General features: G+C 34.2%; 2 protein-coding genes and 1 non-coding gene across 3 annotated transcripts; 1 reads left to right on the forward strand and 2 right to left on the reverse strand.

Annotated features, from left to right (window-relative positions):
- Positions 1-845: 845 nt before the first annotated feature.
- Positions 846-1,713, reverse strand: LOC133034489 (uncharacterized). The gene is made up of 2 exons (XM_061109580.1): positions 1,223-1,713; positions 846-1,164 (listed from the first exon to the last, which is right to left on the reverse strand). The coding sequence occupies exons 1-2, from the start codon at positions 1,711-1,713 to the stop codon at positions 846-848; spliced, it is 810 nt and encodes a 269-aa protein (XP_060965563.1).
- A 12,214-nt stretch (positions 1,714-13,927) lies between these two features.
- On the reverse strand, positions 13,928-14,034 carry LOC115721629 (small nucleolar RNA R71). Its single transcript, XR_004012636.1, has one exon. It is a non-coding gene; the product is annotated as a small nucleolar RNA R71 (small nucleolar RNA).
- Positions 14,035-14,652: 618 nt separating this feature from the next.
- Positions 14,653-16,122, forward strand: LOC133034490 (uncharacterized). Its single transcript, XM_061109581.1, has 2 exons — positions 14,653-14,994; positions 15,094-16,122. Exons 1-2 carry the CDS (start codon positions 14,653-14,655, stop codon positions 16,120-16,122), a joined length of 1,371 nt encoding a protein of 456 aa, XP_060965564.1.
- Positions 16,123-17,021: the final 899 nt, after the last annotated feature.

A 17,021-nucleotide genomic window follows, 5' to 3' on the forward strand; every position in this document is an offset into this window, starting at 1 on the left:
AATTCTTTCAATTCCGCTGGAGCCATTCGATACGGTGCTTTAGATACTGGATACGCTCCCGGAACCAACTCGATTACAAATTCAATCTCCCGGGTAGGTGGCAATCCTGGTAAGTCTTCTGGAAAGACATCAAGGAACTCGCATACCAAACTTGTATTCTCAGGCCCTGATGTCACAGGTTGACTGGTGTCCACTGCAATGACTATGAATCCCAGACAACCTCTGCTCATCAAGTCCTTAGCTTTCAACAATGTTATTCTTGGTATGCGTGCCTGAACCTTACCCACGAATACTGCTATATTAGCACTATCGGGCTCAAATACTACCGTCTTTCGTTTGTAGTCGATCCTTGCCCCATACTTAGATAAAAAATCTATTCCCAGGATTATGTCAAAATCAGACAATTGCAATTCAATTAGATTGGCGGTCAACTCACAACTGTCAATCCAAAAGGACAAAGACCGAATCCACCTAGTTGATACAATAAGGTCTCCCGAGGGTAACAGGGTTCCGAACCCCGAAGCATAAATATCACATGGCTTATGGAAACTTTGAATAACTCTACTCGACACATAAGAGTGAGTAGCCCCTGAATCAAACAATACAGTATAAGAACAACCATTAATAGACAACTGACCTGTCACAACTGATGGACTAGCATCCGCGTCAGCTTGAGTCATGGTAAAAAGTTGCCCCGGGTTCTGAGTAGTATTCTTCTTAGGCTCCTCTTTCTTAGGCTGAGGACAATCTCTGATAAAGTGGCCCACCATGCCACACTGGAAACATGTCTTGGCCCGACACTCACCCGAATGGTGTTTCTTGCATTTAGGGCACTCGAGATATGATCAGAATGAGGAGCCGTGGCCCTGGTGGCCACCTCTGTTTCCCCGAAACTTTCTGTTACCCCCTGATGCTCCGAAAGCCTCGACCTTCCGTTTGTGATCAGGGTTGCCACTGTCAGTCCCTTTACTGACATTACCACTAGCAGGAGGGTTCGATACCGTGACGGCATCCTTTACAGTCTGCTCTTTTGCAACATGTTGCTCAGCCTCCTCAGCAATCAAGGCTAGCTCCACCACTTTCTTGTACAAAGTGTCATGTGAAGTGGTAATCTTCAAGTCCCGACTGATTGTGGCATTCAGTCCTCTCACATATTTCTGTTTCCTGGTGAAATCTGTGGGCACCAGAATCACCAGCAAACTTAGATAACCGATCAAACTACAGGGTATGTTCAGCCACTGACATTTTCCCTTGAGTAAGCTTCACAAAGTCCTCCATGTGTGAAGTTCTCACAGCAATATTGTAAAAATTTTCTTCAAATAGATTCTTAAATTCCTCCCAGGTCATTACATTGACATCCCTGGTTTGGCCCACGATATCCCACCAGACGCGGGCATGATCTTGTAACATGAAGGCTGCACAGTTCACTCTTTCAGTTCCTGTCACCTCCATATTATCGAGGATACGGGTGATTGTGCTCATCCACTGCTCGGCCTTTATTATGTCAATACCTCCCAGAAAAGTCGGAGGTTGCAGCTTCACGAACCGCTTAAACACCGAGTCTCTATGCGGCATAACAAACCCCTGGTTACCCACCACTGGCACAAGTGCTGGTGGTAACACTTGATCAACAGGGGCAGTCGGTGCCGGTTGCCTTAATCGTCGCAACTTTTCTTCTTGACGAAGTATGACACTTCTCATTTCTTGAAACATCTACTGCGAATCAACAGGAGGATTAGCATTACCAACCCTAGCATTATCCCCCGGATTCTACGGAGGTGGAGGCGGTGTCGGTGGATCGATTTGGGCAGCCCGAGGCTCTACTTGCTCGCCCTGTGGTCTAGATGATTGCGGAGGGTCCATTACTAGTACCCTTGTAATCAACAACTCCAGCGAGTTAAGCACCAATAGCACACTTACGCACTTATTGCCTTAAACCCTAACTCGTTTATTTACCCCATATAGATATTCACGTAATCAAATAGCATTTAAAGTATGGCATCATATAACATATACACACTCTAGATGCTTGCATACTGCCTAAAACGGAAAGTGGTAAATAGATGATCACACAATCAGTAGAGTATTTACTCTCAATACTTACTACACCATGAGTCGAGCTTGTCTCTGACGATGAATGTACATGTTTGGCCGGTCTACAGGAAGTTTAAAAACCTTGGCGCTCTGATACCAAATTATAACGCCCTAAATAATTAGGCACGCTACCCAAGATATTTACGAAATCCTAATCGCCTAATTGGGATTACTAATAAGATTGGCGCGCAAATTAAACTTTAATTATAAACGGAATTAAAATAAAACTTGTAATAATTTAAACTTTACAATCTAAAAGTTACAGAAGTTGGGATCCCAAAAACATTTACAAAATATTATTACAAGTCCTTTTCTTTCAGCTGGCCTAAGCGGCAAAACAGAGTCTAAAAAAATACAACACTGGTAGACCCCAACCTGCTTGGTCTGATATGGCTCGGACATGTACATTCTTCGTCCAGCTCCTGCACTCATGGCTGATCAGAAATAGTCTTACCCTTTATTGCACAGTAGAGCACCCGTGAGCCAAGCCTAGCAAGACAGTATAGAACATATCAACAATATGCTCATCATATAATACAAACAACAATGCAATACAAATCTGTATGTGTGACACAGACCTGCATGTTGCGCTCACATGCCTATTTATGTTTACGTGGCATAAACCTACGTGTTGCTCTCACACGTGTATTTACAATAAGGCCTTAGAATGGTTCTTCTCGGTTCTGATTACCGAGTCCAACCTGATTATGCCTTGATTGCATAATCCTTAAATCTCAATATAATCATACACTTAGCATGGCATAGCATTTATTCAACTTATATCACTAGGGTAATAACCCTAGGCTATTAACCGCTCATATTAGGGTAATAACCCTAATCCCGGTTACAATTTCTCACATATATCAATCTCAAAATAAGCGCCACCGCGCATACTCTACGTGCTAACTACTGTCTTACCTGTTGTCCCGCGAAGGCAGAGATTCCGAATCCCCGGGTGCTCCTGACTAGGTGCTGGTAATCCTAGTCACATAATCCGGGATTTTCACAAATAGGGTTAACCCCTGATTATTGTGACAGTCAGTAGTCCCGTGATTCAGAAGGGGAAATACTGGGTAAGCTGTGCAATCCCACATCGCCTGGGGAAGGTCAAGTGGGATGATTCTGAGACTGTGTAGGTATGGGACTACACATTTGAAGAGAGCTTAAATAGATTGATTGGTACTGCCGATATCAACTGTTGGGTTTTATGCCCTAAATAAAACTCATTTCAATATAATCAGATTTACTTATTAATATAGATCAGAAATAACATTTAATATTGCATGGTTCACATGATTTATTTCATGATTATATGTATATAATGTATGAATTCATCTGAAACCCTTTTCACATACTTGATCCTGTTTATTGTGTCGTCAACACATTGGAAAGTAAACATGACTATGTGAATAAAGTTTTCTAGATTTATCAGACACAGGGTTTTACTGATATGATAATCTACAACAGAGTTTACTTGCATTTGGAGAAGTGCTATGTTCTTTCCAGAGCATTGGTTAAAGTAAAGCTCAGGTTGGATGCATGGAGTATGCATCGGAAGGGACCGATATTGAACTTTGACTTAGATTTATTAAACTTACCGTAATATCTATTCAAGTCAATATCGCCTAGTTGATCCTAGATCAAATGTTCTTAATCCTGTTATAATTAGGCTCAATCTTGAAAGGCTATTCGTGTTCTTTGATTTGTTAGTTAAGCCTACTTTTAGGTCAGGGTGATACGTACATTTTGGCAACACGGTAGTGCAATTGAGTGGGAGCGCTAACATAAACATGGAATCTATAGCTTCTATGTGGCGAATAGTAAGCAAAGGATGATCTGCTTCGAGCTTGACCAAACGAACATAAATGGTGGAGTACTCATTTCACATAAGCTGAAATATCATTTATACGGGGTCAAGTGTTTTAAGGATAAAATACATAGTAGGGTGTTACGGTAATCTAATCCCTTTACAGTGTAGATCATTCATATAGAGGATGATCAAATTAGGATTATAACAATGGAGAGGATGATCAAATTAGGATTATAACAATGGATAACTAATGATGTGTCTATATGGTGGAACATATAGAGCATTCTATATACTGAGAGTGCAATTCTAAGTTCTATGCGTGGATTCAACGAAGAATTAATAAGTTAGTGAATTTTAGTAATAAATTCTTGATCTACTTATTGGAAGCTCGGTTATATAGACCCATGGTCCCCGCACTAGTTGAGATAATATTGCTTGTAAGACTCATATAATTGGTTTTGATTAATCAATTATAATTCTCAAATTAGACTATGTCTATTTGTGAATTTTTCACTAAGTAAAGGCGAAATTGTAAAGAAAGAGTTTTAGGGGCATATTTGCTAATTATGATACTTTGTATGGTTCAATTAATAAATATGATAAATGAAAATATTATTTAATAATTATTTATAGTTATTAAGTAGTTAGAATTGGCATTTAAATGGTTGAATTAGAAAATTGGCGTTTTTGAGAAAATCAGATGCAGAAAAGATAAAACTGCAAAATTACAAAAAGTGAGGCCCAAATCCACTATGCATGGCCGGCCACTTTTGTAGGGAATTTAAACTGATATTTTCATTATTTTAATGCCAAATAATTCAAACCTAACCCTAGTGGAATGCTATAAATAGATAGTGAAGGCTTCAGGAAAATTACACTTAAATTTTCTATTTTTCCCTCAGAGAAAAACCTGAGCCTTCTCTCTCCCAATCTGGCCGACCATTCCCTCTCTTTTTCTTCCCTCTTGAATTTTGAAATTCTTAGTGTAAGAGTATTGCCCACACACAGCAAGTGATACCTCAATCATAGTGAGGAAGATCGTGAAGAAAGACTTTCAGCAAGAAGGAGTTTCAGCAGTAAAGATTCAGAGAAAGAGATCCAGGTTCAGATATTGATAATGCTCTGCTACAGAAAGGAATCAAGGGCTAGATATCTGAATGGAAGGAGTCATTATATTCCGCTGCACACAATGTAAGGTTTCCTAAACTTTATATGTGTTTATTTCATCGTTTTAGAAAGTTTATATTTAGGGTGTTAATCAACATACTTGTGAGTAGATCTAAGATCCTGGTAAAATAATTTCCAACAACTGGCCTCAGAGCCATGGTAATTGATTTGCTTGCAAGAAATTTGGACTTTAAAACGATTTTTTTGATGTTTTGGATGGTATCATGTTGTATTGAGTGTTTTTTGATGATTGATTGATGTTTGTGAATTTTCGTGAAAAATAATTGAATATCTGTTTCTGGAATTATTTTTATTGGATAGTATGGAAATAATTAAGCAAGTTACTTTTTTATAGAACTCAATTTCGATTTAATTTGAATTAATTATGATTTTTTGAAGTTTCGAAAAAATCGGGGTTGAGCTGAATCCCACCTGCGCGTGCGGAGAGGCTGCTAGCAGCCCCCTGCGCCTAGGTTTCACGCCCAAGCCAGCCCTTGCGCGCCCATGGACCGTATGCTTGGCATACTGTCCCTACATCTCGCAATTTTTTCATTTTTCTTCGTTTTTTCTCATGCTTTTTCATGGAATTAACTTCCGATTGTTTGTGTAGTTCTGTATTTATACTATTACTATTTCTAATTCAACTCTAATTATCATAATGAACTAATTTAATATTTTTTAAATTAATTCATGATATAAGTGTAATTTGAATTTAAAAATAGTTAGTATCTATCTTTTTTGCTTAATAATCTATCTTATTTTTAAATTTAAGGTCAGATTTTAAATATTTTAAATTAATTTTTTTTTAAATAATTTGACCTTATTTAAATTTAAAATAAGATAACTATAATCATGTAATTTTAAATAGATGTAAGATGTTTTGCTAACTTTTAAATTTTGTTATTTTATTTATTTAAATTACATTTAAAATCTGAAAAAGATATTCATTTATCTTTTTTAATTTTTTATTTAATTTTTATTTATAAAATAACATTTAATTTTTAAAAGTAGTTAGCAAATTTTGAAATGACATTTAGGTTGGTTGAAACCTAATTTTTCAAAATTGTAGGTTTAATTTTTATTTTTTTTTAAAAATATTTCGAATTTTTTTTAAAATTTTTTAAATTTTTCGAAAATATTTTTTTTATTTAAATTAATTATTTAAAATTAAATAAATCCTACATCCAACTATCCAGCTAACCTTGTTGCAGGAGTATATGGTTTAGATTGTTTGTAAGTATTTTAAAACCTATTATTGCTTGATTGCAAATAGCCATGGGTAACTTGTTGACAGATCCAATGATCTGATTTTAACTCATGGCTCCCTTTGTCAAGTAAATAATTTGTAACAGGTATATTTACAATCTTCTTTCATCTGTGTATGACCTAGAAACATGATAGGATCCTTTCAAATTGTGTGCCTATGTGAGCCTATGTGTTTAATTTTATTATAGATGCATATAGGTTGTTGTTGCTAAATAAAATATGATAGTTCTTGATAGATTTTATTTAGGCCCATTTAGTTTTTGGGCCGATTCAATTAATAACAGTTGTTCATTTTAAGGTTAAATTCCTCTCTTTTGGGCATTGTGTGAGTGTTGGGAGCCATAGTAGTGGGTACGACATACTGAACCCAGCACCCCCTCACATGAACCACCCCAATTGTGAATGCCCATTTGTCTGATTTGAATAAATGTACTAGGTTAATTAAACTAGTTTAACCTAATAAAATTGATTAGCAACATAATTAATTTCATTTATTTTGAAATTAATTTAAGAAAATCATAGTTTAAAGAATTTTATTCTAAGCTAAACTATATGTATTTTCTTATATTTAATTAAATATAGAATTATAACCATCTAGATTCTTTCTAAAGCTTAATTTAAATTTTTCATTAAATATTCCTATTTAAGTTGATATTTAGTTATCTCTAACTAATCAACTTAAATCTGAATATCTTTTGAATTTCAAATTTCAAAATTAAGTTGAAGAATTTTAGGCATTGGTTATTAAGATTCTTTAAGATATTTTTTTTTTAAGTTAATATCTTTTCGAATATTAACTTAAAATGATATATTTTAGATATTTTTTAAGTTAATATCTTTTCGAATATTAACTTAAAATGGAATATTTTCAAATTAATTGGTTACAACTTAATTTTTGATATTTTATTAAATTTAAATTTGAAAATATTTAAGTTCTAGATTTTTCTAATACAACTTAAATTAGATATTTTTTCAAATTTTGTGGAAAAGATACTTAGTCAAATAAGATATTTTCTAGATAGTTATTTCTAGACTACTTATTATTTCTAATATTAAATAGGAAAATATTATAAATTGTGAAATTAATTATTTAAATAATTAATTTTGGTACAATTTATTTTAAGTATATTTTTCCTAGTATTAAACTAGAGATTAATAATTAAGCCTTCTCTACACTTAATTATTTATTTCTTGAATTTAATACATTTAATTAATTTGAAAATTAAATATCTAAGTTGATTTTCATCATGATACTTAAATATTTCTTTTTCATGACACTTAATTAAATAGAAAATTATTTTTGGTTGAAATTTATTTTTTCAACTAAATTTAAATAATTCTCAAAATATATTTTTTCTTTATTAATCAAATTTCGAAATTGCATTTCTTAAATGCTGAAATTTCGAATTTTATTTGAAAAATAGATTAAAGTTGTAAATTATTTATTTTAATTTTGGATCAACTTAAATCAATAATTTTTTCATTTAATGATTAATTAAAATAAATGAAGTAAAATATATTTTATTAGAAATTTAATTAATTAGTCGAAGGAAAATCTAGATAGGTGATATTTTTGCTTGAAGTATTTTTCTAGTGTATTTAATTAAATAGAAAATTAATATTTAAGTTGATTTTCATCATCATACTTAAATATTTGAAAATTTTCTTATATATTTAATTAAATAGGAAAATTATATATTTTTTTGTTGTAAATTAATTTTATTAATTAATTTTGGGCCAACATTAAATTAGAATAATTTTTCCAGGATTTATTTTTTATTTTAACATGCATTTTCGAAAATTGTATTCTTAAATACTTTAATTTTTTTTTAAATGCAATATATATTTATAGAAAATTAAATTTGAGTTGTAAATTAATTTAAATTAATTTTATAACAACTTAAATTGAATATTTTTCTAAATATTTATTGATAATTATTACTAAGATGGAAATAATTCATGTTATTTTCATATCCATCTAAGTAAAATTTATAAATATTAAATTAAAATTTATATTTAGAATTTTTCATTCTAAATTGGAAATTTTAATTAAATAAATATATATTTAAAATAAATAGATTAAAATAAGTATTCATGAAAATACAACTCTTTTTAAATAATGAGCTTTATTATTATTAAGATATTCGATCTCCATTGTTGGTCTTACAACAGTTAAATGTTTTCAATATAACCTCGAGACGCTAGACTTCGTCCCCCTATGGATGGTTATTCGTTGAACGCATTTAACACCGTAAGATCTCATTTGATAAGTGTTTTGTAAGTTTTCGTCTCTATTAGACTCTCCCCTACGGTGACTACTTAGAGATAAACTTATAAAACATGAAACAATGGTGGATGCTCATAAAATGAGAATAACCTTGACTCTCGCCTACCGGGACAACGTTGGATTCTTATTTTGATCGAATAAAAGGTTGCTAGAATGGTTTCTATTTTAGATGAGCTGACAACTCTATTCAATGAATGATACTTTGACTCTCGCCTACGGGACCTTTGTATCGGTTGTTGGAAACCTTGGAAATTATTTAGGATTGTATGTTTTAGTATTTTCACTGGTCATTCCTACTTGCTATATGTTTAATAATTTATGAATTCTGTATGAATTTATATTGAACCATGTTATTTTCTGTTATTAAGTTGTAGTTTAATTTCGAATCTTCATTGTTGGTCTAACTTGGTTTGTTTATCTAATGAGATAAATCCCTAATAGATTTTCACCATTAGACATTCATAATAGTGTTAGATCTCGAAAGATAAATATTGTATATACAACATCTAGCTGTTCATCAATTGATGACACCTTAGACTAGTATTTTTACGATATGAAACAAGAAGATTTATAAATAAGATTACTTTGACTCGCGTTAATTGGAGCATCGTTGGATTGTTATTTAAATAACAAAATTATCCTAATTCCTCTTAGCTTATTCATTTCGAATTAGCTCAATAACATATCATTGGATGAATGGTCTATAAATCATTTCATGTCATTCTATATTTTCTCTTAAGAAATTAAATGACGCATATGATTATAATCCCGAAATTCTATTCCCAATTGATATAAATCCTCAATCTTAGAAATCTCCTACTTGTATTGGCAAATCAGACTTAGAGTTAAATTAGTAGTGGTGGTCCAAGATAGAATTACTCATTATATTTGGTTGAATTTAAGTCTTTGACTTTAATTTTAGAATCCAAACAGAAATTTTCTTATATTTCTATTTCCAGGAAGCAATACAGTTACACTTTCCAAGTTTTCAATATCCATCTTCTATTAATGAATTCAAACTGTATGGAATATGAGTTTGGTATTCTGTGACCAGGATCCACTTGCACTATTCTAAGAACTCTTTGATGTAACTATACCTAAGTCATCAAAAAGACACAACCACATTTTTATTGATCTATGGCATTTGTATCTTGTTCATAGTGGATTTGACAAGATCAATCTCTGCAAAGAGTTAATATGCCTATATCCACTGAAAGTAGTTCATCTCATTCGCAGATGGATGTACATTCAGGGGTAGATATGAGTTTTTTGCTGTATTCTTAAAACGATAACTCTAGATATACCTTTTAGCAAGAAATTTGAAATGTTTGAAAAATTTCATTAATTTCTAGCAATGGTTAAAACCATTAAGGTAAGTGGTTAAAGATCTTGCGAACTGATAGGGGTGGAGAAATAGTTAGTAAATATGCAGTTCAAAAATCATTAAATTGATTTTTGAATTATATCCAAACTTACCTCCCCAGAAATTTCAATTTGCATATTGATGATTAGTTACTAGTCGTTGCCTAAATCCTTCTATGGTAATACAATTTCAGAATGATGTAATGGTTGTATACTTAATGTAAATCATTCATGGATGACCTAATCAAAATCTTAAGAAAAGCTAGAACTGTTAACCATGGTTTGTTAGCTATTCTAAGTGATTAGGGGTGGACCATCCCATAGTCAATAGATAAGAAAGTGTTTGTTCAAACAAATACTACTTTTCTAAGAAAATGACTAAGTCTGAAAATAAAGTAGCAAATAAAGGAGATATTTTTTTCTTGATTCCAAAAGTGTTCTATCATCTTATTTGACATATGATGATCCCACTGCCTCTGTTGTCTTATCACAACCGAAGAGATCAATACCATTTAGTTTTCTTAGACATAATTCACGGTACCTTGTCGTAGTGGGAGAGTTTCTAGGAACTCACCTTCTTATGACTTGGGAGACACAAGTGATTAAAATCCATTGTGAGTTTAAACAAGTAACGGATTGTCAAGATAAGAAACTAAGAAGAAAAGCCAATAGAACTATGGTTTAATCCATTCACAAGGAATAACCAAAATTTTCTATTACAAGGACGTAAAAGGAAATTTTCGTTAATAAAGTCTATTCAATGGATTTAACAAAACTTCCTGTTCCTAGTATTATAGGTTTGAGTTTATCTAAACCTATGACTTGTGGTATACCTGGCAATTACTTACTCTAATGCAAGCAACTTACTTTAGTAAGATGCTGAAGCATTTTCTTTCTAATGGCAATCTATAGAAGCTTCACAACTTCTTAGGCATAGATTTTATTTATCTAAGGAAAAGTCTCAACTTTTCCAGAAAAGATAAAGCCATGAAAGAATTTCTTAAATCAACAGTGAGAGGTCTTAGATATGCTTTTGTATGCCTTAGACCAGACACCTGCTGTTGAGTGGGAGTAATGAGTAGGTATCAAATTAATCCAGGAGAAGAACATTGGAACACAATCAAGTAAATCCTAAGATTAAGAAGAGGAACTATATGTTAGTCTATAAGGGTGTGTTTAAAACTCTTAGACTACACCATATCAGATTTCGAAATTTGCCTTTGTGCTAGTAAATCTTTCTGATTAGATGGTGGTTACTCTGGGGGTGGAATAGTGATTTTGGAGAAGTGTAAAAACCTATATGAAGTCTCTAGGTCTACCAGAGAGGGACTGGATGTTAAAGTTGCAGGAAAGGTACTTATTCAGTCTAAGAAAAGTTCTATACATTTTTGGCATCATTCCTAATTGCCTTAACTACTAGTGTTAATTTCCGAATTAACCCAAAAGTAGTTGCCAAAGATATAGAATCCCATATCCCAAGAGAGTAGACATATAGAGAGGAATTTCACATTATCAATGATTTTGTGATTAAGGAAGAGTAATGGTGGAGAAAAGGTTGTGGTTAATTCAACCTTTAAGATCCTATTACGAGGAGTTTACTACTACTACTACACTTGATTTGTCTATCAAGGTGTTGAGATTATTTGAAATGCGCATTTTGTTTTATATTAGTGCAAGTGGGAGTTTGTTGGGTTTTATGCCCTAAATAAAACTCATTTCAATATAATCAGATTTACTTATTAATATAGATCATAAATAACATTTAATGTTGCATGGTTCACATGATTTATTTCATGATTATATGTATATAATGTATGAATTCATCTGAAACCCTTTTCACATACTTGATCCTGTTAATTGTGTCGTCAACACATTGGAAAGTAAACATGACTATGTGAATAAAGTTTCCTAGATTATCAGACACAGTGTTTTACTGATATGATAATCTACAACAGAGTTTACTTGCATTTGGAGAAGTGCTATGTTCTTTCCAGAGCATTGGTTAAAGTAAAGCTCAGGTTGGATGCATGGAGTATGCATCGGAAGGGACCGATATTGAACTTTGACTTAGATTTATTAAACTTACCGTAATATCTATTCAAGTCAATATCGCCTAGTTGATCCTAGATCAAATGTTCTTAATCCTGTTATGATTAGGCTCAATCTTGAAAGGCTATTCGTATTCTTTGATTTGTTAGTTAAGCCTACTTTCAGGTCAGGGTGATACGTACATTTTGGGAACACGGTAGTGCAATTGTGTGGGAGCGCTAACATAAGCATGGAATCTATAGCTTCTATCTGGCGAATAGTAAGCAAAGGATGATCTGCTTCGAGCTTGACCAAACGAACATAAATGGTGTAGTACTCATTTCACATAAGTTGAAATATCATTTATACAGGGTCAAGTGTTTTAAGGATAAAATACATAGTAGGGTGTTACGGTAATCTAATCCCTTTACAGTGTAGATAATTCATATAGAGGATCATTGATCAAATTAGGATTATAACAATGGATAACTAATGATGTGTCTATATGGTGGAACATATAGAGCATTCTATATACTGAGAGTGCAATTCTAAGTTCTATGCATGGATTCAACGAAGAATTAATAAGTTAGTGAATTTTAGTAATAAATTCTTGATCTACTTATTGGAAGCTCGGTTATATAGACCCATGGTCCCCCCATTAGTTGAGATAATATTTCTTGTAAGACTCATATAATTGGTTTTGATTAATCATTTATAATTCTCAAATTAGACTATGTCTATTTGTGAATTTTTCACTAAGTAAGGGCGAAATTGTAAAGAAAGAGTTTTAGGGGCATATTTGTTAATTATGATACTTTGTATGGTTCAATTAATAAATATGATAAATGACAATATTATTTAATAATTATTTATAGTTATTAAGTAGTTAGAATTGGCATTTAAATGGTTGAATTAGAAAATTGGCATTTTTGAGAAAATCAGAGGCAGAAAAGATAAAATTGCAAAATTGTAAAAAGTGAGGCCGAAATCCACTATGCATGGCCGGCCACTTTTGTAGGGAATTTAAACTGATATTTTCATTATTTAATGCCAAATAATTCAAACCTAACCCTAGTGGAATGCTATAAATAGATAGTGAAGGCTTCTGATAACTCTAAGATTTAGAGTTATTTTCATATCTTTAAGCTTGAATTTAATGTGAATTGTGGCGCAATTAGTGTCTATCCTATGTAATTGTGTTTAGTTTGTTGTGTCTTTGTAATAAATGCAAGTGTGTGTTAGTAAGTGTTAAATAGACTTATGTTATTGTTTTTATGTGTGTGTGTGTTAGTAAGTGTCTATCCTATCTAAGAATTTTTGTGCTTTTAATCTTGCTGGTTTGTCTTTGAAATCTCAGGTATCTATAGTGTATGAACCAACAAGAGGACTTTAAACTTGCTCCTATTGATCCCGAGATTGAACGCACATTCCGAAGAAGAAGAAAGGTTCAAAAGGCTAAGGGCCGAGACATCATGGCTGAGAATTTTGATGATGATGGGATTGCTCAACAAATTGTTAATCCCATCATATTGGCAGATGATCGAGCAAGGGCTATAAGGGAGTATGCAGCCCCCATGTTTAATGAGCTCAATCCAGGCATTGTGAGGCCTGAAATACAAGCACCGCAGTTTGAGCTCAAGCCAGTGATGTTTCAAATGCTCCAAACCGTGGGGCAATTCAGCGGGATGCCAACTGAGGATCCTCACCTCCATCTCCGTTCATTTTTGGAGGTGAGTGATTCTTTCAAGATCCAAGGAGTGAGTGAAGAGGTGTTAAGGTTGAAGCTATTCCCATTCTCACTACGAGACCGAGCTAGATCATGGCTCAACACTTTGCCTCCTGATTCTGTTACCAATTGGAATGACCTTGCTGAGAAGTTTATGAGGAAATACTTTCCTCCTACTAGAAATGCCAAATTCAAAAGTGAGATAATGTCTTTTCAGCAACTTGAAGATGAGTCCACAAGTGATGCGTGGGAGAGGTTTAAGGAACTTTTGCGAAAGTGTCCACATCATGGCATTCCACATTGTATTCAGATGGAGACTTTTTATAATGGCTTGAATGCAGCTTCTCGAATGGTGTTAGATGCATCGGCCAATGGTGCTATTTTGTCAAAGTCTTACAACGAAGCATTTGAGATTTTGGAGACCATTGCAAGTAACAACTACCAATGGTCCAACACAAGAGCTCCAACAAGTAGAAAAGTGGCGGGGGTCCTTGAGGTAGATGCAATAGCGGCTTTGATAGCTCAAATGGCTTCCATGACGAATGTTTTGAAGAATTTGAGCATGGGGAACTCTAAAAATATTCAACCACCTGCTGCCATTCAAAGTGATGATGTCTCATGTGTGTTTTGTGGAGAAGGGCATGCATTTGAGAAGTGTCCATCTAATCCGGAGTCCGTTTGTTACATGGGAAATCAGAATTTTAATAGAAACAATGGGGCATTCTCAAATTCTTACAATCAAGCATGGAAGAATCATCCTAATTTGTCTTGGGGGGTCAAGGAGCAAGCTCAAGCACCGCACCAGCCCAAGGAAGACAAGCATATCCACCGGGTTTTTCACAACAACCGCGACATCCACAACATGCTCAAAATTCCCAACCAAGTTCTTTGGAGAGTCTAATGCGGGATTATATGGGCAAAAATGATGCGGTGATACAAAGTCAAGCTGCCTCTCTTCGAAACTTAGAGTTGCAACTTGGACATTTGGCCAATGAATTAAAAGCTAGGCCGCAAGGTTCTTTGCCTAGCGACACGAAAAATCCAAGGAGGGATGCGAAGGAACAATGCAACGCCATTCAGCTAAGGAGTGGGAAGCATCTGAAAAATTCTGAGGAGGAAATAAAGGGTAGTGGGGAGCCCACTTCCATCCAAATCGACGAAAAATTGAGTAACAAAACTGCCCAGGAATTTGCTGATACCAGTCAAGTTGATACAGCAAAGGGTCAGCAACCTGACAGTCAGCAATCCGCACTAGTATGTTCTAGTCCTAAACCACCCCTTCCATTTCCTCAAAGATTTTGGAAACAGCAGTAAGATGGGCAATTCAGGAAGTTTTTGGATGTGTTGAAACAGCTCCATATCAATATTCCCTTGGTAGAAGCGCTAGAGCAAATGCCAAATTATGTCAAGTTCTTAAAAGAAATTTTGACAAAGAAAAGGAGGCTTGGTGAGTTTGAAACGGTCGCTTTGACCGAGGGCTGTAGCGCTATGTTGAAGAACAAAATTCCACCTAAATTGAAAGATCCGGGCAGCTTCACAATTCCAATTTCCATTGGGGGTCGAGATGTTGGAAGAGCTCTTTGTGATTTGGGAGCTAGTATTAATCTCATGCCCATGTCTATTTTCAAGAAGTTGGGAATTGGAGAAGCAAGGCCAACCATCGTCACTTTGCAATTAGCGGATCGTTCCATGGCTCATCCGGATGGAAAAATTGAAGATGTTTTGGTACAAGTAGATAAGTTCATCTTTCCGGCGGACTTCATTATTCTTGACTATGAGGAAGATAGGGAAGTTCCAATCATTTTAGGGAGGCCATTTCTTGCCACGGGAAGGACTTTGATAGATGTTGAAAAAGGAGAGCTCACCATGAGAGCTCAAGATGAGCAAGCCACATTCAAGGTTTTCCATCCCATACGTGCTCCGGATGCAATAGGAGAATGCTTAGCAATTGGAGATATGGATCCTAACATGGTTGAGGAGTCCAAATTAAAAGTTAGTAAGAAGGTGAGAAAGAAGATTCCCCTTAAAGAAATTGCTAAAGATCACGAGGCACAAGAAAGCAAAGACAAAGCATCATTTGACTCTAAAAAACTACCCAAAAAGAAGAGAAAGAAAAAGAAGCTTAGTAGAAAATTTCGGTCTCAAATGTTTGAAGTTGGGCAACAAGTGATTTTTTCCAACTCGTTAACGAAGGCTAATCATGGACCACTAGATTCAAAGTGTGATGGATCTTTCTTGGTGGTGAGAGTATACCCCGATGGGGTGGTGGAACTTCGTGAAGCACTTTCAAGAAGAAAATTCTTAGTGAAAGGCCAAGGAGTGAAGTTTGGGAGTGGAGAGGTCAACCGAGAAAAGGCCTCTATTTCCTTGAAGGATGCTTGATGTTTGTAATTTGGGGGTGCCAAAAGAAAAAAAAAAAGAGATTGAATCGAAAAACAAAAAAAAAAAAAAAGAAAGAAAAGAAAAAAAAATGAAAAGAGAAAAAAAAAAAAAGAGAAGAAAAAATTCAATAAAGGCACCCCAAGAAAAAAAAAAGCAAAAGATAAAAAAAAAAATATAGATATATTATAATTAGTTTAAATAAATGTCATGGTGAATTTAAGAAAGTATTTCCTTTCTTTGTGCGGAAAATCAAGTGAAGAAGGCAATAGAGTGTTGAAATTTCAAGATGGGCAAAAGAAATTAAGTTTGGGGTGGAAAACTGCTACCCAGTTGCTATAGCAAAGGCTTAGCAACATTATTTGGCAGCAAGCATATCAGGTGGTAGCAAGGGTTTTGTTATTGGGGTTTGAAAAAAAGAAAGAAAGAAAGAAAAATGCTTAACAGTCAAGAAGGTCATGCCACGATTTGAGCCCAAGTTTCCGTCGTTCCCTCAACAAGTTCTCGACCCGTGGGCTAGGCCATCAGCTTCAAATCCGGAGGAGCCCCACGAGGACTCTGAGTAGAGGGAGTTTTCTAATACCTAAACTAATTTCTATTTTTCTGATGTGTGTCGTTTTTAGTTTGTATTGTGCTAATTGTGTGTTGTCTTTTGTGTTTGGAACTTTTATTTTATGCTGTTTATGTGGTTGTTAGTTTGACATTGAGAGATTTTTGAGTTTTTATGTTGCCTAGTGTTCTGCTCGATGATGATACTTTCCGCTCATTCCATTATTGTTGCTGCCTAATTTTATTTGTTGCCTTGTCATGCTGAATTGTTGGATATTATGGATGTTTCTCTTTAGTCTCTCCTCACTAGTTTATACTTTTATTTTTCCACCATGCTTTGCATTTCTCATACG

This window comes from Cannabis sativa, chromosome 2 (assembly GCF_029168945.1).
Source record: "Cannabis sativa cultivar Pink pepper isolate KNU-18-1 chromosome 2, ASM2916894v1, whole genome shotgun sequence".
NCBI lineage: Eukaryota > Viridiplantae > Streptophyta > Magnoliopsida > Rosales > Cannabaceae > Cannabis > Cannabis sativa.